Source organism: Hypoxylon fragiforme (genome assembly GCF_022984875.1).
Source record: "Hypoxylon fragiforme strain CBS 206.31 chromosome Unknown GGS25scaffold_9, whole genome shotgun sequence".
NCBI lineage: Eukaryota > Fungi > Ascomycota > Sordariomycetes > Xylariales > Hypoxylaceae > Hypoxylon > Hypoxylon fragiforme.
In genome coordinates this window covers 135,179-156,931 of record NW_026054764.1, presented here as the reverse complement: position 1 = coordinate 156,931, position 21,753 = coordinate 135,179, and the positions used below count along the sequence as shown (strand labels likewise).

The following is a 21,753-nucleotide window of genomic DNA, read 5'->3' as shown; positions in this document are numbered from 1 at the left end:
ATCATAATTTCTTAATAGTAGAAAGCGGATATTATACCGTGCTTCTTCGTGTCTTATTTTGTTAGTCAAAAAGAGCATTTATACACTTATTCTCATCCGGGAGGAGAACATCCATACGTACCTAGCTGTCGATTGCAAAACTAATTTCATACATTTTATCGTCAAACATCATCACGATGGAAATTGATAAGCATGAACAAGAGCTTGCTCATGTGCTCCTAACGGAGTTGTTGGCGTAAGTCTGTCGCCCGTAACTCAGTAGACCATAGCTCATCACACAACCGACAACAGATATCAATTCGCCATGCCAGTCCGGTGGTCCGAAACACAAAGCATACTCTTTGATAAAGTTCAAGTTGCGAAGTTGGTTGAGTTCGGCCCATCTCCTACTCTCTTGAGCATGGCGAAGAAAACCCTCGGCCAATTCAACCTCGAATCCGATACGGTGAATGGGATTAAGCGATCCCTCCTCTCCACCAGCTCCAACTATGACGATCTCCGTTACGACATACCACCACCAACGGCAGAACCAAAGGTGACAGAGACACAAAAGTCGAATGGTGGCTTCCAACCCGATCCAAAGACAAGTAAACCTGTCCCCGAAGAACCTATCCTCAGGGGACCTCCCCCCTCTACAAATGCAGATGCGCAGATTCCAGATGCCCCAATTACGGCACTAGAAGCAGTCAGGGCGCTCATCGCGAGCAGTTTGAAGAAATCGGCCTCAGACGTAAAACTCGATGACAGTATAAAAGCCATTTCGGGTGGGAGATCTATAGTGCAGAACGAAATAATAGGGGATATGCTAGAAGAGTTCGGCCCGTTGGCAGACGATGTCGAGAACATACCCCTAAAGGAATTAGCTTCAATCATCCAAACTTCTTACGACGGCAAGATTAAAAAATGTCTGCGCATGCGAATCGAGAAGATGGTAGGATCCAAGATGCCGGGTTCCTTCGATTTAATCACCTCCAGGTCCTACCTCAGTGACAAATGGGGTCTCGCGTCGGGAAGACAAGACGCAGTTCTCCTGACTGCGCTGGGCCAGCAGCCCTCAGCTAGAATAAAAACCAACGGGGATGCCGAGGCATTCTTTGACAACATCGCTCAAGGGTACTTGGATGGTGCGGGTTTATCTAGGCAAAGGAGCGCTGCCGTAGCGAGCCCGCAGCAAACAATGCTAGATTCTAAAGTGGTACAGCAAATCCGTGACGAGCATTCCCAACTAAGAAGAAAGGTTGCAGCCCTTCTTTGCGATGAGGATGAATATACCTCATCATTAGCAACCGTCGATAATTCTGCGGAGATTCAGGATAAGATCGACACCTACGAAAAAGAATTAGGCGAAGACTTTTGTAACGGTATCAGACCCATCTTCAAGGCCGATCACCAGCGATCCTACGACTCCGTGTGGAATTGGAGTCACGTTGATCTTCTTGACGAGTACTACAAGCTTGTGGGAGGTAGCACAAATCAGCAAGACCTCGAATCAGCGATTGCTAGTCTTCGAACCAGGGCCAGTAGCAGATTTGAAAGGGCTAGGCAATATCTTCTCAAGAAGGCCTCGTCATCACAGCAGGGCGAGACTGAAGTAGTAATAAAGAGACTACTGGAGGGCCTCAGTCCTGAGGCTATCAAGTCTACAGGCGATGAATCCCCACGTGATGGGGAATGTTTATCGATCGATGCGGACTCATTAACAAGCAGCCAACAGCGGGAAGTCGAACCCAAAGGACTCAAGTCTCCTCACATACTGAAGAGAAAAGGGGTAACATGGATAGCTGACGAACCATCGACAGCTCTCATGAGTCTTGGCACTCCTATATCACCAAATATGTTCGCCGGGAAGAATGTACTCCTAACCGGCGCGGGCCCAAAGTCCATCGGTATCGTCCTCCTTCAATCACTTCTCCAAGGCGGCGCCAGGGTTCTGGTAACCACCAGCAGAGCCATGCCCGAAGCAGGTCCCATCTACCAAGAGGTATTCGCAAGACACGGAGCCAACGGGTCTAAGCTTATCGTGCTTCCTTGCAATCAAGGAAGCAAGCAGGACGTTGAGAACCTCGTCGCGCATATCTACGACTCTGTCAATGGGCTTGGCTGGGACCTCGACTTCATCATCCCGTTCGCGGCATTGGCCGAGAAGGGCCGGGAGATAGACAACATCGATTCCAAGTCCGAGCTTGCGCACCGGGCCATGCTAACGAACGTGCTGAGGATCATGGGCGCCGTCAAGATCGCCAAGGAGTCGCGTGGATCGCGGACAAGACCAGCGCAGGTCTTGCTGCCTCTTTCGCCTAACCATGGCACGTTCGGGAACGATGGTCTGTACTCCGAATCCAAGATAGGGCTCATGGCTTTACTGAACAAGTGGTCTTCGGAGAGCTGGAGCGACTATCTCTGCCTATGCGGCGTCATCATCGGGTGGACTCGAGGCACCGGCTTGATGGCGGCCAACGATGCGGTTGCGGAAGAGATAGCTAAACGAGGTATAACTACATTCTCCACCGAAGAGATGGGTAGGCATATCATAGGTCTCATGTCCGATTCTGTTGTGTCTATTTGCCAGACTGAATGTCTCCTGGCGGACCTAAGCGGGGGCATGGGTAGTGACCCTGAGCTAGCTGCCTTCATTGCCGGCATAAGGCACTCTATGCGTCAAAATGAGGAGATCAAACGCGCTCTTGCTGAAGAAGCGGCCCTCGACGAGAGTGTCATTCGCGGCAAGCTTACCACAACCTCACAATCCGACTCAAAATCGCGCAGGCCGCCTTTGGTAGATCTCGAGCTAGACTTTCCGACTCTCTTGGACTATACCACTAAGTTAAAGCCTTTGAACGCCCAACTAAATGATATGGTTGATCTGGAGTCAGTTGTCGTGGTAGTTGGCTTCGCCGAAATTGGCCCCTGGGGCAATTCGCGGACAAGGTGGGAGATGGAGCTCCAAGGAGAACTTTCAATTCAGGGCTGCATTGAGTTGGCCTGGATGACTGGACTCATCAAGCATAATCCAAAGTCAACTGCTTCCACCGACGGAGCCGGAGCAGCTTGGGTCGATGCGGCGACGGGCATGCCCATGCACGATCACGAGGTGAAGGTCAAGTATGAGAAACAGCTACTAGAACACACGGGTCTCCGGCTTATCGAACCAAGCCCCCTGGACCACCCGAACCGGGATAGCAAACAGTTCCTGCAGGAGGTCATAGTCCAGCACGACCTAGAACCTTTTACCGCATCTTTTGACACGGCGATGGAGTTCGTGCGAGAACACGGAGAGAAGGTTGACGTTAAGCAGGTAACAAAGAGTGACCAGTATTCAATACGCGTCAAGAAAGGCGCCACGTTGATGGTCCCTAAGGCCAAGATATTCGATAGGATCGTCGGGGGCCAGCTACCAACAGGCTGGGACCCAACGATATACGGGCTCCCGCCAGACCTTTGCGAGAGCGTAGATCGATGTACGCAGATGGCGTTGGTGTGTGCAGCCGAGACCTTCCTCTCTGCCGGTATCACCGATGTGTACGAGCTGTACAAGACAATCCACGTCTCCGAACTAGCCAACTGTGTGGGATCAGGCATGGGAGGCGGCCAGTCCTTGCAGAAGTTATATCGCCAGAGGTACCTTGACAGGTCGGTGCAAAGCGACATCTTAGCCGAAGTATTCATAAACACCACAGGAGCGTGGTTGAACATGCTTCTCATGTCCTCGGCCGGCCCTACCAGAACCCCCGTGGCAGCTTGCGCCACAGCTTTAGAGTCCCTAAATCAAGGCTACGACCTGATTAACAGCGGTGCCGCCAAGGTCTGTTTGGTCGGTGGTTTCGACGACATGACCCAAGATACATCGGCAGAATTTGCCAACATGAAGGCGACTAACAACAGTATGGCCGACCTCGAGCGTGGCCGCGCACCGCATGAAACATCTCGACCATGTGCTTCGTCTAGGAAAGGCTTTGTCGAGTCCGAGGGATGTGGTATGCAGCTGCTGACTAGCGCAAAGATGGCTTTGGAACTAGGCTTACCTATCCGAGCTGTAATTGCGCATGTGCAGACTGCGAGCGATGGTGTAGGTCGGTCTGTTCCCGCTCCCGGGAAAGGGATCATGGTCAATGTCCGTGAAAATCCTGGTCTGGGGACTTCGCCTCTGCTAGACATCGACTATAGGAGACGGCTGCTAGACCACACCTTGAGATCAATTCGTGAACGTCAGAAGCTTTTCGGTCCCCTTACAGACTCTGGCGTCCTTATTGGTGAAGCCGAGCTAGCTGCACAGCGAGAGGAGAAGGAGGCTCGGCGCAGATTCGGCAATGCCTTTTGGACACACGATACACGTATATCGCCATTACGTGGTGCCTTAGCTGTCTGGAACTTGACAGCTGATGATATCGGCGTGGTATCTCTCCACGGTACTTCGACCGACCTTAACGAAAAGAACGAGGTCGAGGTTCTGCATCGGCAACTGAAGCAACTTGGTCGCACTCCTGGAAACGCAGCTCTAGCTGTATGCCAGAAATATCTTACTGGGCATCCTAAGGGTGCCGCTGCGGCATGGATGCTCAACGGGTGCTGCCAGATACTAGAAACCAGCGCGGTTCCGGGTAACAGGAATGCTGATAACGTCGATGCAGCGCTTGAGCCCTGGGAGAACCTTGTTTTCCCGAATCGGACTATCAGGGTAGACGAGGTGAATGCGTTCAGCGTGACGAGTTTTGGTTTTGGTCAGAAAGGTGCCCAAGCTCTCGGAGTTCATCCCAAATTTGTACTGGCGACGATTGATGAGGAACGGTACGACAAGTATTGCTACATTCGTCAAAGACGATATTTCAAAGCGAAGCAGCATTTCCAAAATACGTTCTATGGGGGCTCCATGGTGGTGTTGAAGGACGATGCGCCCTATCCAAAGGCTCGTCAACTAGAAACCCTAGTGGATGTATCTGCTAGATTCGGGTAAGAGGGATAGCATGTATATTTTGTATTCTTTTGTTATTTTCCCTTGTTGCTGGCGTTTTTAAATCCCCATTAGATGGGTGGGTAGATGCCAGGTAGTTTGGAGGACTTCTCTTGAATGATAGTTATCTTTAATGGAAACTGAACTATTCTTGCCCATTATCACTGTATCGCGTGTCTTCTCTTCCTAGACCTCCCGTCTAACCGCCTCTTGGTGATCCTCATCATCCTCGGCATCGCTTACGCTAACGAGTCGTTGGCGGTGGTAGTAGTGGCTACTTTTTTGATACTCTTTCAATAACGTTTTCGAATTTTTTGACTACAAACAGAAAAGGGACCTGGAGTGGGAAAGAATGTAGGTATCGGCTAGGTATTCCGTAGAATCCGTACAGTATAATAATTGGGGCTAAGTGGGATAAATAAATATTCTTGGAAATATGCATCAAAAGCAAATTCACTCAAATTCCCTAACAATATTTATGTAGGTCACCCTAATCCAATTCATAACAAAATCATACATACAACGTTATCATCCTATCATCACATCTACCCAGATACTTACCTCCCTACATAATCCCTATATCAAATATCACACACCACGCCGTCATCCATCCCTTACTGTCGTTTCCCCCTTTTACTCCCATTACCCTTCCCACCCCTAAGGGGGGCCACGGGCTTATAATGCCACCCATGAGCCTTCTCCTCCTTGCAATACCCACACGGCTTCCCCGTTCGCGTCTTGCCCGCCTGGTGTCCGAAGTACTTGAGCCGGCAGAACACGCACATGTTGTCCTTGGGGTCCCGCCCGATGCCGAAGAAGCATCGCACGCGGTAGCAGAGCCCGTTTTGCCGCCCTTCGATCGCTAGATATGTATCAATGAATGCACAAGTTAGCCAGCTGTTATTTCGGTATAATGGTAAATGGAAACGGTAATGGTAATGGTAATGATATTAGTAATGGCAATGATGGTAGGTAGTGGTGGATAAGCGGGGTCAAACGTGTGGGAGTCGGTATGTAGGCATCACGCGGCATCCAGCAGCACCCAACCTTCTAGTTTCCTCGCAGCTCTGACCATCATGGCGCGCGCCTGGTCCCAGAACCCCGCGAGCGGGTCCCGCTGCTCCTTGCGGTACCTGGCGAGGCACCAGGCGCGGTCCATCGCGCTCTTGCCGCGCGTGTCCCTGAGCCGGGGGTCGGCGCCGCGCTCCAGCAGCCAGCGCACGAGGTCGAGGCTCTCGTAGTGGTCCAGCACCGCGCCGGTGCGGCAGTCCATGTGCTGCGGGTTCTCAATCGCCGTGTGCAAGGGGCGCCCCATCGCGCTGTGCAGCCGGTTGACGTCGTGCCCGTTCGCCAGCGCCTCCTCCGCCCAGCTGATGCGCAGGATCACGGGCGCGACGGAGAGCCCCACGTCGTGCAGCGGGTAGAGGTAGCCCTTGTCGGGGCGGTCGCCGGACCAGTACTCTATGTCGTCTTCTGTGAGTGTTCTTATGGTAGGCATGGTGCGGCTGACGTAGGAGTTCAGGGTATGTCTAAGTGGAATTAAAGGGAAGGTTGGGGAAATAGTATAGTTAGGTATGTGCGAATAATATATAGTAAACTTGTTGAGAGAGTAAATTACGCCCTATGTAGATTGGACGTTGGGTTTGTCGCCAAACCGATCCAGGTTATGGAAAGGACTAAGACAACGGTGAGCACTATAAACCAACCCTATTAAAGGGGGAAAGGCACTGGTATTGTTCTTGGTATCGCGGGGAACGTAACGATCAAGAATCCGTATCAAACATAAGAGAGGAAATAAGAAACTATGCTCTTTGCTTGCTAGTACGATAGTACATATAGGACGAGGGCGAGGAGGGATCTGCGAATTGGGCGGCTGGTAAAGAGCGCAAAGGGCAAAATGCGGTTCATGCCTATTTCCCAAGCCCCGAAAATCACTTGATACCATCATCATAATCACCATTTTCCACAATCTATACTCGGGCCAGATGAAAATCGCGCACGTTCGTGCTCGCTCACATAGCTTCGCAGGTCCGGTCTTGAATTTCAACAACACAAGGTCACGAATACATATTATAGATACACCGTCCAATACCTAGTACTAAGTACCTACATAGTACCTACCTAGATATAATTTAGCAAAAACAAACGTGGCTTTGTCTTATGTTGATTATTCCTCGGTAGAGCCAAACATCCAATCTCCATTTAACTCTTCCTCTGCCAAAATGTCTACCGTTGCGGGGATGGAATGGTAAAACTTATCGATATCCGATTCGTATTCATCGTGATCTGAATACCATCCGAGCTCTTCCGCAATTACAGCCTGTTCTTCGGGAGTGAAGTCGAAGTCGACATGGAAATAGTCCCGCATATCTTCTATCGACATCCCTCTTATCTGGCTGGCGATTGTCTTGGAGCAGTATTCGACGAGGAGGTCGACGCCTAAGAAGTTGGCGGCGAGTGTAACGGCGAACAGGTCGTCGTCCTGCAGTTCGAGAAAGCTCAGGTCCCACCACGGAAGATATCCTGGTTGAGATCTCGACATTTTCCAGCTTACTGGCTTCTTCACCCCCTCCCTGGCAGTATGTTCACACCATTGAACGACTTTGGACAGCGGATATCCTTTCACCTTGGGAATGGGGATGTGCGACGAAGCCACCTCCTCAGGAAGATCATCCATTATGTCGGATAGAAGCTGGGAATAGCGGGCAGCTCTGCGACGGATGAGGACGACAACCGCATCCTGACTAATAAGCATGAGTGAGTCGTCTTCGGGGGCCATTTTGATAGATTAATGAAAGAGGATAGATAATTTGTCTTGTCGGTGGAATAGATATAGCTGCCTTGGGGCACTTAGAAGGCTAAAAATGTAGTCTGCGAAGCAAAAGGAATATTAAAGTCCCCAACGAGGAGAGGTGCTTGTTTATATATTAGGAGGGTATCGTGGAATTTTCTTAAAGAATTATTCCCAGGCGCAGTCTCTACCTATACTAACGCATTGTTCACTGCGTCGTGGGAATTCATTGTATCCATGCTTAATGTTTAGTTGGGCTTTGTTTGTCAAGTTTCTAAGATTGTCATTGAGATTTTTGCCCCCTACTGTGACCTCGTACAGGTCGAAATGTTTGTCGTTTGTCGGGAAGAAACGAGAGTTGAGTGAATTAGTACGCTGTATTGAAATAACTCGGTAATTCATGAGAAACCCTTTCCATGCTATCCTCATCCTCATACCTCCTAGATGCATAGGAAACCTCGTAGGTATGGAAACTTTGCCAACAGTCGTAGACTCAAACCCATATGGGACAAATGTCTAACTTGTCCCCTTCCTCTCCCCAAAGACCCCCGCATCATTTTTAAGCTCCTCAGAATATGATATCTCTCTCATTGTCTACCTAGGTAGTCATGGGGTCAGGTACCAATTGCGACGTGCCTTTCCGAAGAAAGTTTATATCGTATTCCGTCCTCATAGACTCTCTCGGTTGGTGTCTAGGTACTTTCATATTAGCACGCTGAATCTAAGTAGAAGTGAGGATTCGCAAATCGTGTCCTTCCTTAGAAAAAGGGGGGATGTTCCAAGAAAAATGAAATGAGCCCAACTCACCACATCCACGTCATGGGTGGAAATAAAAGAACAGTTGAGGCGCGAACATCTTTGTACGCCATACTTGCAGTGGTGGCCCCAGTAGCAATCGGGGTTTTTGCAAGCGCTTCCGCGATAACAAAGAATGCTTCGAGCTTTGACCTTCAAGAGGAGTTGTTCGCCTGCGCCGAACCGTACGCCGTGGAAGTAGGTGCATGAAGGTTCCTCGCATGACCCAGTCAGATGGTATCTATTACAGGGACCACGCGACTCCATCTCACAACGCTCACGGAAGCGTTCTTCGGAGATGGCGTCGGTTGGGGGAAGAGGCTCGTCGATGCGTTGCCCCGAGGAATTTACTAAATAATACTTGGACTTATGGCTGGTGGATGGTATTTTCTGTTTCTCTGGTGTAACAGTTGAGGCTTTACCTTTGCTAGATTTGCCGATAAATGGAATAGCACTGCTCCAACTGGAGGACACTGGGGCAAAGGATGTCGGCTTGGCCGGAGTCAATGGGGGGCTGACTGTCGGAGGCCCATCTGGAAGAAGCTCGGAACGGAATACATTTGTAAACTTGACTCTACGGAAGCTAAGTTCCTGGAAATCGCGGGGAGGCAGCGTAGTTTCGAGTAAGGTGAGTCTGTTAGATATTGACTTCTCAAGCAGAAAAGGTCTTAACTCGACTATGTATCCTTTGTCGTGGCAAGGTCCAAAAATAACATGTTTGCAGTGTAAATTATGAACCATCAATGGTAATGCTTGGCGGACTTTGAAATCGGCTTGTTCCTTGCCCTTCCCGACGTTGATGATGGAGAAGAGTCCCTGGGCGCGACTGAATCCTCGGACGAAAGATGGTAGCTCATTAAAATTTTTGGAAAGCTGGACGTTACAGAGTTTCCCAGAAAGACCTTCTAGATTAAGAAAGATCTGGACAACAATATGCCAGGACTCCACGTTAACACCGGGGTAAATACTTTTAAGATAACTCTTCATATCTGTAAGTAGTTGGTGGGCAGCAAGAGTACCGCCTTCTTCGCCTTTGACGATCCAGTCGGTACGAAATACGGCTCCATCACCATCAATGATAGCGCAGGCAAAAGAATTAGCATCCTAATCAAAAATCTCAGGTATTAGCATAGTATCCTATGTACTAGGTCCGTGACCAAGAAGCATGGGGTGCAATGTTTACTATTTTATGTTGAATGTTAACAAGCTGTTTATTAGTATCGTTAGCCTGAGCTTGATACAGGCTTCGTGTTTGAACCTCATCTTCATACTCTTGGCTTTTCTTTTCTAACCGTTCTTCAAGATCTTGGTTTCGGGCTATTAAGTCTTTTATCATGTCTTCTCTTTCTTTATCGAGTTGATGAAAATGTTCAAGGCGGGCCAGATAGCTAGCGCTAGTTTTACGTTCGCTGTTATTCATTTTTAAGAGTGAAAGTTAACTTAGTTAATGATGTTGATGATCAATAATGATAGGTATGTCATACGTAGTAGTGCTATGTAAATAGTAGTAGGCAGGAAAATGATGTTCCTTTCTAAACTGGCAACCCAACTCAGAACCCAAGACTTAAAAACACGATTGCCCCGCTCTATTCTGCATATTTACTTGCAGGTACATATTTACATGTCATTGATAGCTGTCCGTGAAGAGATGTGTGGCTGATACTGTGACGGAGAAAACGGTGGTTGGATCAGTGATTCAGTGGATCATTCCAAGGTAATGCTGATGTCGTTCAAGTTATTGACTGGCGCGGCGCATCGCAGCCACCCGTTATCCAAATACCTCCTAAATACCTAGATGGCCAGTGGCCTGATATATAACGGAAGCTTCAATCTTATGGCATGGTGAAAAAAAGAAAATTCTCTATCTATGACAAATTACCATCTTCGTATTTCATGCTAGCCCTATAAAGCGCCTTGTTCAAGGCCCAGGAACCTGTATGAATTTATTGCATTCGGCCTGATTGGACATTGCCCACATGCAAGGTGACCGCAGATCCGGACATCATGCCAGATACATCCATAGCAATCATTCGCATTCCCAGATCTTTGTGCACATTTGCGAGGCTTTCCATTCGCGGGGATATAGGCGCTGAAACGGTCGTAGAAAGGCTGGCTGGCTGCCTTGAGTCCTTGACCTTGACATCCGGTTCCACAAAGAGACCTAATTTAGTGAGAAATTAGAATAGATATCAAGGAGGCTTGCCTATTTATACATACCTGGGTATGTAGTATTATCCATGGATGTATGGTGTGCAACTAAACCTTGAAGTTACATACTAAATAAACGTACGGTACCTGGCTGACTATGACAGTGGGCGCAAATCAAGTTCTTGTGACCCCTGAAAGTTGCCATGTTCCCTGATCACTGTGCCTGATCTGATCTGATCGCTAAGTCAAGAGTCAAGGTAAAGGACTAGGTTAGGTAGATACAGGGTAGGCAGATAAATATTTAGAGCTCCGTCCCAGTCCTGCGACACGGCCGACAGCCGAGCTAGTTACCCGTTCGGAGGCGCGCTACTGTACAATCCACCACCTGATAGAGTCTATGCGGGGATCTTAATTCGACGATGTTGTTGACCAAAGAGGATAATTGGCGCGGCAAACCATACAGAGTTCTCTGTCCCCATGTCCCCCGTTTTAATCGGACGTATGGTGACCGAACATCATCGTATTGCTGTCCCCCCCAACCAAAAAAAGCCACCCCACATCCCCTCATGCACACGGCCGACAAGCATCCCAGCATCACCGGCCTACTAACGTTTTCTATCTGGACGCAACTGAGAATGATCCCGATCCAGGAGGTCGTACAAGTTCGGTGACTGTATTGGATCGCAAACTAGAAGAAGCATGGGACCCCGACAATGAGCACCAGTCCGACATCGTCTTAGGTCAGGCACTTTTAGGCGAAACAGGTCCAGAACTCGACAAAACCGGAGAATAAAGACGAAGCTGTCCAAGGACAATATAATCAGCGAGCCCCTCTTTTGACCTTTCCCCCTCTCTTGATAGCTTCGAATTCTTTAAATCTCCCAGACATCAGAGATCATTTCTCTCCCTCTCCCTCTTTCTCTCTATTTTCTATTACCTATCCGTCAAGATGAGTTCAACCACCGTCGAGACTATTGTCCAGCCTTCGAAGGCTAACATTGCCGTCTTCACGAACCCGGCCCACAAACTATGGATTGAGGAGGCAGAACCGACGGTGGAGGATGTGCAGAAAGGTGCTAGCTTAAAACCCGGAGAAGTCACTGTTGCGGTTAAGAGTACTGGGATATGCGGGTAAGCAGTCTTCAAAATGAAGAGGGGGTGTAGTTCTCTTTACTGATCGTCACATAGCTCCGACGTTCACTTCTGGCACGCGGGCTGCATTGGACCTATGATTGTGGAGGGAGACCATATTCTGGGACACGAATCGGCTGGACAAGTTATCGCTGTGCATCCATCTGTAACACACCTCAAAGTTGGAGATCGAGTCGCCATAGAACCGAACATCATCTGCAACGAATGTGAGCCCTGTCTCACTGGCCGCTACAATGGCTGCGAAAAGGTCCAATTTCTATCGACACCCCCAGTACCAGGCCTGCTGAGGAGATACGTGAACCACTTAGCCATCTGGTGCCACAAGATTGGAGATATGTCGTACGAGAACGGAGCAATGCTAGAGCCTTTAAGCGTCGCTCTGGCGGGTATGCAGAGATGTGGAGTCAAGCTGGGTGACCCGGTACTAGTCTGTGGTGCTGGACCGATCGGACTCATCACATTACTCTGCTGTCAAGCAGCTGGAGCTTGTCCTTTAGTTATCACAGACATCGACGAAGGACGACTGAAGTTCGCCAAAGAACTTTGCCCATCAGTCATAACACACAAGGTGGAAAGATTGAGTGCGGAAGAATCAGGCAAGAAGATAGTAGAAACATTCGGCGGTATCGAGCCAGCAATTGCCGTGGAATGCACCGGGGTGGAGAGCAGCATAGCAGCAGCTATCTGGGCTGTTAAGTTTGGAGGTAAAGTATTCGTGATTGGTGTTGGAAAGAATGAGGTCAATTTCCCCTTTATGCGATGCAGCACTCGGGAGGTCGACTTACAATTCCAATACCGATACAGCAACACATGGCCTCGAGCTATTCGTCTGGTAGAAAACGGCATAATAGATCTCTCGAAGTTGGTCACTCATCGATTCAAGCTGGAAGACGCGATAGAGGCCTTCAAGACGGCGGCGGATCCTAAGACCGGGGCTATCAAGGTTCAGATCAAGAGCGAAGATTAAGGTGGTTTATGAATAGTTTGAACCTCCACGACTTGAATCAATAATTTCAAGAGCGAGGGTTGTAATTGGTCAAGGCTAGGAGCAAAGCATGCAATAGAGGAGTAGGTTAGGTTAGTAGATACCTAGTATAGTAGAATGTCTGTGTACCAGGGAGCTTTCAATGTTTAGGATAGGTTAGGTAGGCATTTACTTTTCGGTCTATTAGGTAGATAATGAATAAAACTGTCAGAGACAAGAGAGACTCTTCTTCGATGACAAAAGTATCTACCTATGGTAGTATGTATGGAATTGATAAGATGAGAGTTGAAAAAGACATCAAGGTTGAGAATATTGATGTGAGATCGATAACATTAAGTAGAACTATGTAACTACTATTAATATGGGCTTTTAATATGGGCTTCCTTTCAATATACTCTCATGATTGGTCAATTGCTACCAGCAAGAACGGTTGGATGCACAATTAAGTTCAATAAGTTAGGTTAGGTTTTAAACTTCAACAGTGCTTCCCTTCAGGTTGTGATCGCTAGAGCGGCTATGTACCTAGGGTACCTAGTACTAGGTAGTTATCAAGGTGGTCCAAGCTCAAGGTCGGGTTTTTCCGCCACGAGTTGATTTGTGAACAGCCGATAATTAGCAACATTTTTGAGTGTTTTTTTTTCTTTTCTAGCCGTGACCCTACAACTTTTATCGACGACGACGACCCTTGCGAGCTCCCCCCCTCTCTCGACTTCCCTCACTCAATCCGCTACCCTCGAACGACGTATCCTCTTAATTCTTCCCATACGTCTCGGGTACATTCCTTTATCCCCGCCGGCCGAACTTGCGAATCACAAAAATGTCGTCCACACTCGCACGCCCGATACTTCGGCAATCTCGAGCCTGGGGTCGCATGGCTCCCCGAAGATTTGAGTCCACTACGGCGTCCACTACGGCATCTAAGGCCAGCGAAACTGCCAAGCAAACAGCATCCAAAGCTTCCGCCGCCGCAGCAGAGTACTCGGCAAAAGCATCCGAATACACAGCAAAGGCCGCCCAAGGTCTTTCGCGAGTAACTTCCTCCGCTGCCCCGGCTATCACAAATGCTGCCAAGGGAATCGCAGAATCACTAGGCAAAGTCGGCGGCCGTACCGGCAAAGTAATTGCCTTCATTGAGAGTATGTCGAACCCTTGTTCCGTTAAGTGATTGCAATGTGTCCAGTAGAAGAGAAGCCGAATGCGCTTCTGTCTATGCGTCAGGCAACGACTGACACTTTGGTGATACAGAGCAAACCCCCACGGTTATCTTCTACTCCAAGGTTGTTCAAGAACTCGCCAAGTTTGTATTCAAGAGCCGAAATATGTCTCCGCCGTAAGTTTTGACGCTTTCCGCATGAGACAATGCGCAAGTTCTGACAATGAGTCTAGCCCCCTTACTACTGTGCAGAGCTACTGGCAAAATGCGTTGAAGTTGGTCCAGAACCCAAGCGCCCTGCGCCAACAAGCCTCCAAGCTCACGGCAGAGCCCGCCACTCTCATCGAGCGAGCGAGAAACGTCAGCAGAGCCCAACTTGTTACCGGTGGCGTTCTACTGGCCGAGTGTCTTGGTTTCTTCTCAGTAGGCGAGATCATTGGCCGCTTCAAGATAGTTGGATATCGCGGTGGCTCTCCTGCCGCTCACCACTAAGTGTCAGCTCGCCACCTTCGGATCATAAATTTCAAAGTACCTCTGTATTACGCATGGATGGAGGAACATTATAGACAGGGGGATATTGTTCTTGCATTCGAGGGGACATAGTCGGTAATACGAAGGGACGATAAACAGTCCACAGTTTCGGACTTTCTCACCCTCTCTCTCTGTCTCTCTCTTAGGTACTAGAAAGACCTAGACTTGATGATGATGATGGCCCGCATACACTTTCCGTTCTCCTAGCATAAGGGTGTTTGGTTCCGTCGACTACCTGCCATGGTAACCTATCCTAGCCAGCTACGGCGAATGTGAAGAGGTGTGTAACGAACGCGATGGCCCAAAAAAGTTAAGAACGAGGCGTGCCCTTTCTTTTTCCTTTCTTACAAATGTATATTCACCCTTCAAGAGAAAAGAGAAGATAGAAGAGAGAGCCTTGCCTTGCCTTGCCTGTCAACCAAATTCTTTTTCTCCGTGTCTTTTGATTTTAGAAAAAAATTACCTACCTTCCTTTTGTCCAAATGTCAATCCTGTACAATAACTACGCGAAAACTTGCATCGGAGATGAGGGAGAAGGGGGGGTCCCGGCTGTTTGACGAAATAAACTAATTGTCCACCATCATCTACCTGTCTAGGTATCTGTCTCTCTCGTCCATTTTCTTGCTTTATTCCTTCCAGGTTGATGTTCAGCACTTTACTTACCTGGGTTAGGTAGGTATGTCGGCTGGTTCGGTTGGGCGAAAACCAAAGTGTAGGTAGGTAGGTAGTGATGTGACGTGCTGTGCTGTGACGTGCCCTGGAAGCCAGAGGAGGAGCCAGGTCGCCCGGCTTGCTAGACAAGATATATGTAGATGATCGTATACCTGTCCGCTTTGGGCCAGAAGCGCAACGTCGTGTCACGAGCCAGGTAGCGATATGTATAGGCAGGTAGGTTATGTATAGGTAGGTACCTACTTTATAGCCTATCTAAATACCTGCTTGTCTGCTTGCGCTTCTGTCCTAGGAATCCGGGTAGGAGCAATGGATGACCCGGTCGAGTTTTTTTTTTTTTTTTTACACATGTGTCATATCATGTGGCTTTGCGTGCTTTGCTGTATAGGTAGGCATATGTGTAGTATGTTGTACGGTATACCTATACCGGTAAGTGCCTGTACCAAGTAAGCAGGCCAAAGGTAAATAACCTTGGATCAAGTACCTAGCTGCCTTGCAAATATGCGCAAAGGAAGAGAGAGACAGGGAAATACACATGTAGCAGATGGCTACTGGGTACCTACCTGCCTAAGGTAAGTAAGTATGTAGGTCGAGCATTTCATCTTTCGAACCAACAACACCCTCCGCTAACCCAGTTTAGATTGGCGCGGTATGTACGGTTGCGGTGTGGTCGCCATCCCGTCAATGGGGGCCCGCTCAGGTGACGAGTAGGGAAAGTAAGTGAAGGGGGGGGGGGGGGGGGGGGGGCTCCGCCAAGGAATTTGGGGGCCGGATGGACGAAGCAAACCCAAAGCGAAGCGAGAAAGCACACATCAAGCCAAAGCCAGTGTCTCTGACTTACCGACCGATCGAATGAGGAGGGGCGGGAGTTGCCGTACGGTAGGGTAGGTAAGATCGAGCCTCACCTTACTTTCCTTTCTGTCTTTCCCTCTCGCTCTGGTACCTAATGGCCGGTATGGTCGCCCGTAACGGCCGCGTTGGTTACACGTGGTCTTCGTGACGGTCAGCGGGTATAAAGGCATCTTGTTCCGGCTGGTTAGTCTTGATCTAGATTAGTACTCATGTACGTAGGTGGTGTTCTTGAATAGAGTTCTGAGGTGAGCTTGGGTGCTAGCTCCGTATAATGCTTAGGTAGTTGGTTGTTGGAGACTAAGACTCTATGTAACCACCTGTCAGCTTGTATCTGGATGAGTGAATGAGTGAGCGAGCGAGCGGTACCTAGACAGCGCCGTACGCACCGCCTATCCCCTCTTGGTCGATCAGATCAGTCCAATTTCCAATTTCAGGCGTACGGGAATTCTTTTTAGCCCTACTAGTAAGAATGCAGGATTTCCGGAAATCCCATCATGTACCTAGTAATCTACCAGGAAGGCAGGTAGACAATGATTCCAAAAGGGGCAGAGTAAGAGGTGGCTCCACACAAGTCCACTCTCCCGGGTATCATGATCGCATAATAATATTCGACATCAGTAGATATCTTGGGAAATATCTGAGGTGACACGTATACATGCCGTGAAATTTAAAGGAAATATGGAGGTCTCCAAGAAGGCAGGAGTGTTGGGGAGAAGAGCCGATGGACCTGTGCCGGGCCTCCGTCGATCCAACCCGTTCGCTCGCTCACTCGCTCACTATTTTGATCCCGCTTGCCTCACTATCGTGAGAAAGGGAACATCGTCAAATGCGACCCGGCACCAACTGCATAAAGGGCAAGAAAAAAACGACACGTTTCTCATTAGAGAAGGATAGTTTTGGGGGCAGTAAAGCCATTATATGTTTTCGTGTGAGGTGTGGTGATATACTAGGAACCAACTGCATGAAGAGCAAAGATCTGCTGACCCCCTTCAGCAATGGAACGTGGCAGCCGTAGCAGCATAGGCAAGAAGCAAAACATACTTTTAATACAACCGCTGCAAATAATATCAACGCACACGAGTCATAGTAGTAGCACAAGCACCTTCGTGGTACGGGTACCATAGCGGTGCTAGCTTACCACGCAGCGCAGCGTTATATTGGCTTACATAGTTCCAATCTAAGTGAACAGCCAGCCAGTTACGTGAGCCGTGAAGCTCCCGATACTCCACCGCAAAGAAGAAATGTCGGATAGCATATGAACTTGAACATGTCGGGCCGGTCGATAACCATCAAATTGCTGTTCTAGGTATAACGATTCGCCCTTTTGTTGAGGTGGTGTGCGCTATTCCTACCCAGATGGATGAAGATTGGGTAGTAGTCGTCTCTACCCGCTCATCTAAAAAGCAACATCATTGCCACCATGAGCTCGTAGCCAGGGGATTGGCAGGTGGGATTGAGAGACACAACACCATAAACAGAATTTTGGTGTTATCCCTTCCCCTATATGGGGTTTCTTTCAGAGATGGACCTACCAGGAGAAGCAAGACAAGTCGCCGCGGCTCGGGTCGGGCCTCCCGAGACAGGCTTCGGTTTCCTTGGAAAGCAGGTTAATAAAGAACAGCCGGGCCTCGGACGTGCGTCATCCGTATGCAGAACAGAAATGCCATCAATAGTGTGGCACATTTATCTACACAGTACACCCGGCCGACTGGTTTAAAAAGATGAGCCTAGCCCTGGTTGGAGAAGGTAACGTTTGAAGAGATGTTAGGCGCGTCAAGTTGCATTGGAAGCTTAAGAAAACTTCTAGAGGAAATATTGTACTGAAACAATAATAATAAAGGGGCACGCTCCGGATGATGTTGTTGGTTATATGCACTTGGCATGTTCTTTATTTGAATGGTGCAATGATTTCAAAAGAGCCCACCCCCCCTTTTTTTTAATAGACTTGGTATTGGGTTGGCGTACTTGTGTCTTGGCTGGGCTAATTAACGCGCGCCTATATCGAAGTCCAGTCTGTACATACTAACTAACTAGGTACCTAGGTATCCATTTGGATACATGTACACTCAAGTAAATGCCTGCATGTGTACTACCAGTAGGTAAGGTATAGTACTTTACTTACTTGGTATTAGGTAGTGGTTGGCACATCAAATATAAATTCCAATAGTACCTGGCTTTCGTTAGAATATCACTCACTCTCGTTGTTGAACTAGTCTTATCGCTCATCATCCACGTACATGGTTTAATACTAGAATGTCTAGCAATATAACGTGAAAACACCGAGAAACAGACCATTGAGGCCAGCTCGGTTATGATTGGGATATCAAGGGCTCGTATTTACATGAGAAGCAAAAGGTATTTACTGTAATGTTGACTGTAACAGCAATAACAAACAACAACACAACAACACAGGCCTAATGGTCCGGCCAAGATGACCGTCCTGCAGACCAACTTTTCCAGAAAACCGCGTATCCTCGCCGAACCATACGACATGACATAACACCGGCCAAAATGTATAATGCAAACAATCAAGAGAAGGCAATGCAGAGGTGACCCAGAGCGCCGTTTCGTCCAAGGCGGAAAAAAAAAGCAGTGTAACTCTTCACTGCCCAATACGCCCTAATGCTTGGGTGCCAAGCCAGCACCACCAATGAAGACACTTTCCCCATCTTGAACTGTCTTTCCCTGCGCCAAATAGAGAACAGCCGACTGATATACCTAAACTGGAATCATTTCCCTCCGATGCCGCGTGACGTGATAGCTGAAGCCGCAGTTTGAGGCGAGGGCCATCGGGGGGTATAAACGTAGTTGGTTTATACCATTCATAGTCGAGACTAAAGAAATGCGTCGTGAAAAAAGTAGTGTACACCCATTGTATCCTGTCATGGTTCTACACCTGCACGTGCAGATGCAGTACCTCCAGATCAGCTTATGTTGGTGCAGGTTTGGCCAATGCCGGAGGGAACTTGTGTGCTCAGCCTGTTGAGAAAGCATCTGGGACCAGCCTCTACCTAGTAATGCAGGATGATGGCAGTAATAAATATGGTAAGAAATAATCATGATCCAGGAATCCTGTGCAAGGGCCATCATAGCGGTTGTACATCGTAGAGAGCTCCAAATGTTACAAGCACGACGGTCAAGTACCTGGTACCGCCTGGTACACGCTTGAGCTCGCATGTAGGTATCTGCATTCTAGCCATGCCGGGGGCTTCGTTTGCGATTTGGGGGCAACACAGAGTCGGGTAGTGTCCGAAACAATACTATGTACTCCGCTGTACATAAGAGCTAGACACCCCCCTGGTCGGCTCGAAACAGCGGAAAGCCTGCATAGGGGGAAAGTGATCTGTCTTTTCTGCAAGCGCCACGGGTATCAAGTGTAGCCCAAGATCCCAGAGTGTGGGCTTGGTTCAAGTGGCGCACATATAGATACCGGTTTAATGGTTGTGTTGCAGGCAGCCGAGAAGCGTTCACACTCGTTGGCCAGGTATAGATGGCCTTCGTGCTGTCCAAATATACCTACATCCTAAATCAGCTTCATACAAACGGGTAGCGGCAGGAGGTCTTACATTGTGCAGTAAGCTCTCATCCCGCGGGAGCATACTTCCTTCCGCACCCTAGTGACCAAGTCCGCAACCTGTTCCGGATCATAACCGTTCATTCTGGTTAAAGGAGCTATGGATAGGGCGTGCAGCCCCTGTGTCATCCCGAGATTAAACCACTTACTCATGACCTTTTCATGCTCATCTTCGGACCAAGAGTTGAATGGAACCCGCTTGATAACTTGCTCCACGTCAACATAGCCAAGGCGTTGCAACATCGAAACAGTGTTGGGATTTGGCGTTATAGGCCGTCCAGCCCTGTCCATAGCCTCAGTCAGCTCGTGCGCCCATATTCGCAACTGGGAGTCCTCGGGCAGATCGCCATTCTCGGACCTAGGCGTGAAGTCGATCTCCACATGCTCAAAAAGCCCGGTCCCGGGTTTGAGATATCTGGTTGACAGAATCAGTGGTAAGCCATCGTGTAGCTTAAAGGGCAAATTGCTACCGTAATCCATACCTCAGTATCCGGCCGTACAGATCCAGCCAATTTTCTATAGAACCCGCAAGCATCTTCATATGAATCAAGTCGAAAGAACCCTCCTCGACACCGGTCCAGGGCTCCTCGATATCGCGCCGCTGAAACTCGACCCCTGGCGGAATCCTACACATAATCAGCGTAAAGAAGCATACATACGTTTCGTGGTCGCCGCACCTTAGCGGTTGTATTAATGAGAGATCCCAACCAAGTATGTTGGCTCTTCCCTGATGGCGACTATGAAATACCAGGTAGGTTAGTGAAAAAGGTGCTTAGGTACTGCGGTACCACATAGACTCACTCGGCCATGTCGATCACCCAGATACCAGTTCCACAACCTAGATCGAGAATTCGCGGGTGGTGTGGTAGCGGCCGCTGACATAGACCTCCGTAGTTCGAGTTCTCCCTTCGCGCTACTAGAAAGAATTGGTGGAATATATCCATCCGATCCATCTCCCCCTAAAATATATAATTTTTAGTCGCATATCCAGCAATTAAGATCTCCGGGACCCTGTCGATTCCATACCTCGTCCATTGGAAACATGTATTTCCCCCTCCGAAAAGTATCATAAGACCGTCCGTTTTCCGTGTACCACCATTCGTCTGGCTTTGACCTATTTTCTGATCGAATCGCGGCGGAAGAAGGCGGAATAGGCGCGCTAGTATACAATGATTTATATTAACACGACCTGAAGCTCATCGCCACGAATTCAGAGCTCATTTGACATACCTGTTCTGGCCATAAGCGGAGCCATTGCCATTGTGAGCCATGTCTGAAACGATATGGCCCAATCGAGGCGGCAGAGCGCGCGCGAAGGGTCGCACGCCGGTGGAAGCCGTGGTGAAGGCGTGTCAAAGGCCAGATGAAATGCTGTGATTATAGGCGACAGCCTTAAGATGATGTTGCGATAGGTTTCTATGGAGAGCTTCGAGATGGCGCTAGTTCGGGTAGATTCAACGGTACACTTTGAGCTTTGGTCAAGTAGATCCCTAGGTACTATGGTAGGTAGAATTGTAAAGTTCAGGTCTCGGAAAAGGTTAGGGATTCGGGAACGAGGGAATGGAATGAGGAAACGGTAGGAAATATAAAAGGGACAATGCTCGGGAAAAAGAAAAAGAATAAAGGACGACACAATGAGAGGCAACCAAATGGTACGTCCAAAGGTAGGCACCTAAAACAGGTACATATAAGTAGGTGGATAGGTAAATAGGTAAATAGGCTGGTAGTATGTAAGTATGGTACGCGTGTGAAAAGAGATCGCGGATAGGAAGAAGATGATGATACGTGAATTGGTGATAGTGGGGGCTAAGCAGAACAGAGGTAAAGTAGAGGTAAAGTAGGTAAAATAAGGTAGTAAAGGTAATGTATTTGGACCGAGTTTCAATCGAACGAGGTACAACATAAAATTATTTTAGTGTCAAATCCTACCCAGCACCTACTAGGTAGTATCCTTGTTCAAGTGCTAACATGAAGCCCTGGAGGTGTTGTACGGTTGTACCATCTACCAGTACTGATGTCTGTATAGCCCAAGTACAAGCTGTACCTATAAAGCCTGGAGAGTTTAGTACCCAGTACTCGACCACCGTAAATGCGAATGTGACTTTCAATGCTGATCCTTTATCACTTTTTTTTTTTTTTAGTTTTATTCATG

The 21,753-nt window shown here is 48.5% G+C and overlaps 7 protein-coding genes across 7 annotated transcripts; 2 read left to right on the top strand and 5 right to left on the bottom strand.

Moving 5' to 3' along the window:
• Positions 1 to 176: 176 nt before the first annotated feature.
• Positions 177 to 4,951, top strand: GGS25DRAFT_534411 (putative 3-oxoacyl-synthase; the record flags this gene model as incomplete). Its single annotated transcript, XM_049265767.1, has 3 exons — positions 177 to 235; positions 292 to 4,785; positions 4,816 to 4,951. The coding sequence occupies 3 exons, from the start codon at positions 177 to 179 to the stop codon at positions 4,949 to 4,951; spliced, it is 4,689 nt and encodes a 1,562-aa protein (XP_049112714.1).
• A 520-nt stretch (positions 4,952 to 5,471) lies between these two features.
• On the bottom strand, positions 5,472 to 6,720 carry GGS25DRAFT_505566 (uncharacterized protein). The gene has a single exon (XM_049262244.1). It carries the CDS (start codon positions 6,444 to 6,446, stop codon positions 5,970 to 5,972), a length of 477 nt encoding a protein of 158 aa, XP_049112713.1. The 5' UTR covers positions 6,447 to 6,720; the 3' UTR covers positions 5,472 to 5,969.
• A 261-nt stretch (positions 6,721 to 6,981) lies between these two features.
• GGS25DRAFT_534398 (uncharacterized protein) lies at positions 6,982 to 7,860 on the bottom strand. Its single transcript, XM_049265766.1, has one exon. It carries the CDS (start codon positions 7,725 to 7,727, stop codon positions 7,116 to 7,118), a length of 612 nt encoding a protein of 203 aa, XP_049112712.1. The 5' UTR covers positions 7,728 to 7,860; the 3' UTR covers positions 6,982 to 7,115.
• A 28-nt stretch (positions 7,861 to 7,888) lies between these two features.
• Positions 7,889 to 10,104, bottom strand: GGS25DRAFT_505563 (uncharacterized protein). Its single transcript, XM_049262243.1, has 3 exons — positions 9,718 to 10,104; positions 8,547 to 9,638; positions 7,889 to 8,431 (listed from the first exon to the last, which is right to left on the bottom strand). The coding sequence occupies exons 1-3, from the start codon at positions 9,952 to 9,954 to the stop codon at positions 8,354 to 8,356; spliced, it is 1,407 nt and encodes a 468-aa protein (XP_049112711.1). The 5' UTR covers positions 9,955 to 10,104; the 3' UTR covers positions 7,889 to 8,353.
• Positions 10,105 to 11,631: 1,527 nt separating this feature from the next.
• Positions 11,632 to 14,464, top strand: GGS25DRAFT_515738 (GroES-like protein; the record flags this gene model as incomplete). The annotated part of the gene is made up of 6 exons (XM_049263115.1): positions 11,632 to 11,813; positions 11,871 to 12,777; positions 12,899 to 12,902; positions 13,680 to 13,955; positions 14,065 to 14,149; positions 14,206 to 14,464. The coding sequence occupies 6 exons, from the start codon at positions 11,632 to 11,634 to the stop codon at positions 14,462 to 14,464; spliced, it is 1,713 nt and encodes a 570-aa protein (XP_049112710.1).
• A 2,297-nt stretch (positions 14,465 to 16,761) lies between these two features.
• On the bottom strand, positions 16,762 to 17,266 carry GGS25DRAFT_435633 (uncharacterized protein). The gene has a single exon (XM_049258692.1). The coding sequence runs from the start codon at positions 17,147 to 17,149 to the stop codon at positions 16,850 to 16,852; it is 300 nt and encodes a 99-aa protein (XP_049112709.1). The 5' UTR covers positions 17,150 to 17,266; the 3' UTR covers positions 16,762 to 16,849.
• Positions 17,267 to 19,526: 2,260 nt separating this feature from the next.
• Positions 19,527 to 21,072, bottom strand: GGS25DRAFT_435573 (methyltransferase LaeA). Its single transcript, XM_049258691.1, has 7 exons — positions 20,832 to 21,072; positions 20,628 to 20,760; positions 20,403 to 20,560; positions 20,279 to 20,338; positions 20,084 to 20,227; positions 19,960 to 20,016; positions 19,527 to 19,884 (listed from the first exon to the last, which is right to left on the bottom strand). The coding sequence occupies exons 1-7, from the start codon at positions 20,870 to 20,872 to the stop codon at positions 19,590 to 19,592; spliced, it is 888 nt and encodes a 295-aa protein (XP_049112708.1). The 5' UTR covers positions 20,873 to 21,072; the 3' UTR covers positions 19,527 to 19,589.
• Between the last annotated feature and the right edge of the window lie 681 nt (positions 21,073 to 21,753).

Coding starts and splice junctions, on each gene's coding strand:
- GGS25DRAFT_505566 (XM_049262244.1), bottom strand. CDS start 6,446: ATGCCTACCATAAGAACACTCACAGAAGACGACATAGAGTACTGGTCC.
- GGS25DRAFT_534398 (XM_049265766.1), bottom strand. CDS start 7,727: ATGGCCCCCGAAGACGACTCACTCATGCTTATTAGTCAGGATGCGGTT.
- GGS25DRAFT_505563 (XM_049262243.1), bottom strand. CDS start 9,954: ATGAATAACAGCGAACGTAAAACTAGCGCTAGCTATCTGGCCCGCCTT. Junction 9,639..9,717: donor TTAACATTCAACATAAAATA/GTAAACATTGCA, acceptor ATTTTTGATTAG/GATGCTAATTCTTTTGCCTG. Junction 8,432..8,546: donor CCACCCATGACGTGGATGTG/GTGAGTTGGGCT, acceptor GAAAGTACCTAG/ACACCAACCGAGAGAGTCTA.
- GGS25DRAFT_435633 (XM_049258692.1), bottom strand. CDS start 17,149: ATGGTACCCGTACCACGAAGGTGCTTGTGCTACTACTATGACTCGTGT.
- GGS25DRAFT_435573 (XM_049258691.1), bottom strand. CDS start 20,872: ATGGCTCACAATGGCAATGGCTCCGCTTATGGCCAGAACAG. Junction 20,017..20,083: donor CTGTACGGCCGGATACTGAG/GTATGGATTACG, acceptor TCTGTCAACCAG/ATATCTCAAACCCGGGACCG. Junction 19,885..19,959: donor GAGATCGACTTCACGCCTAG/GTCCGAGAATGG, acceptor GGCTATGGACAG/GGCTGGACGGCCTATAACGC.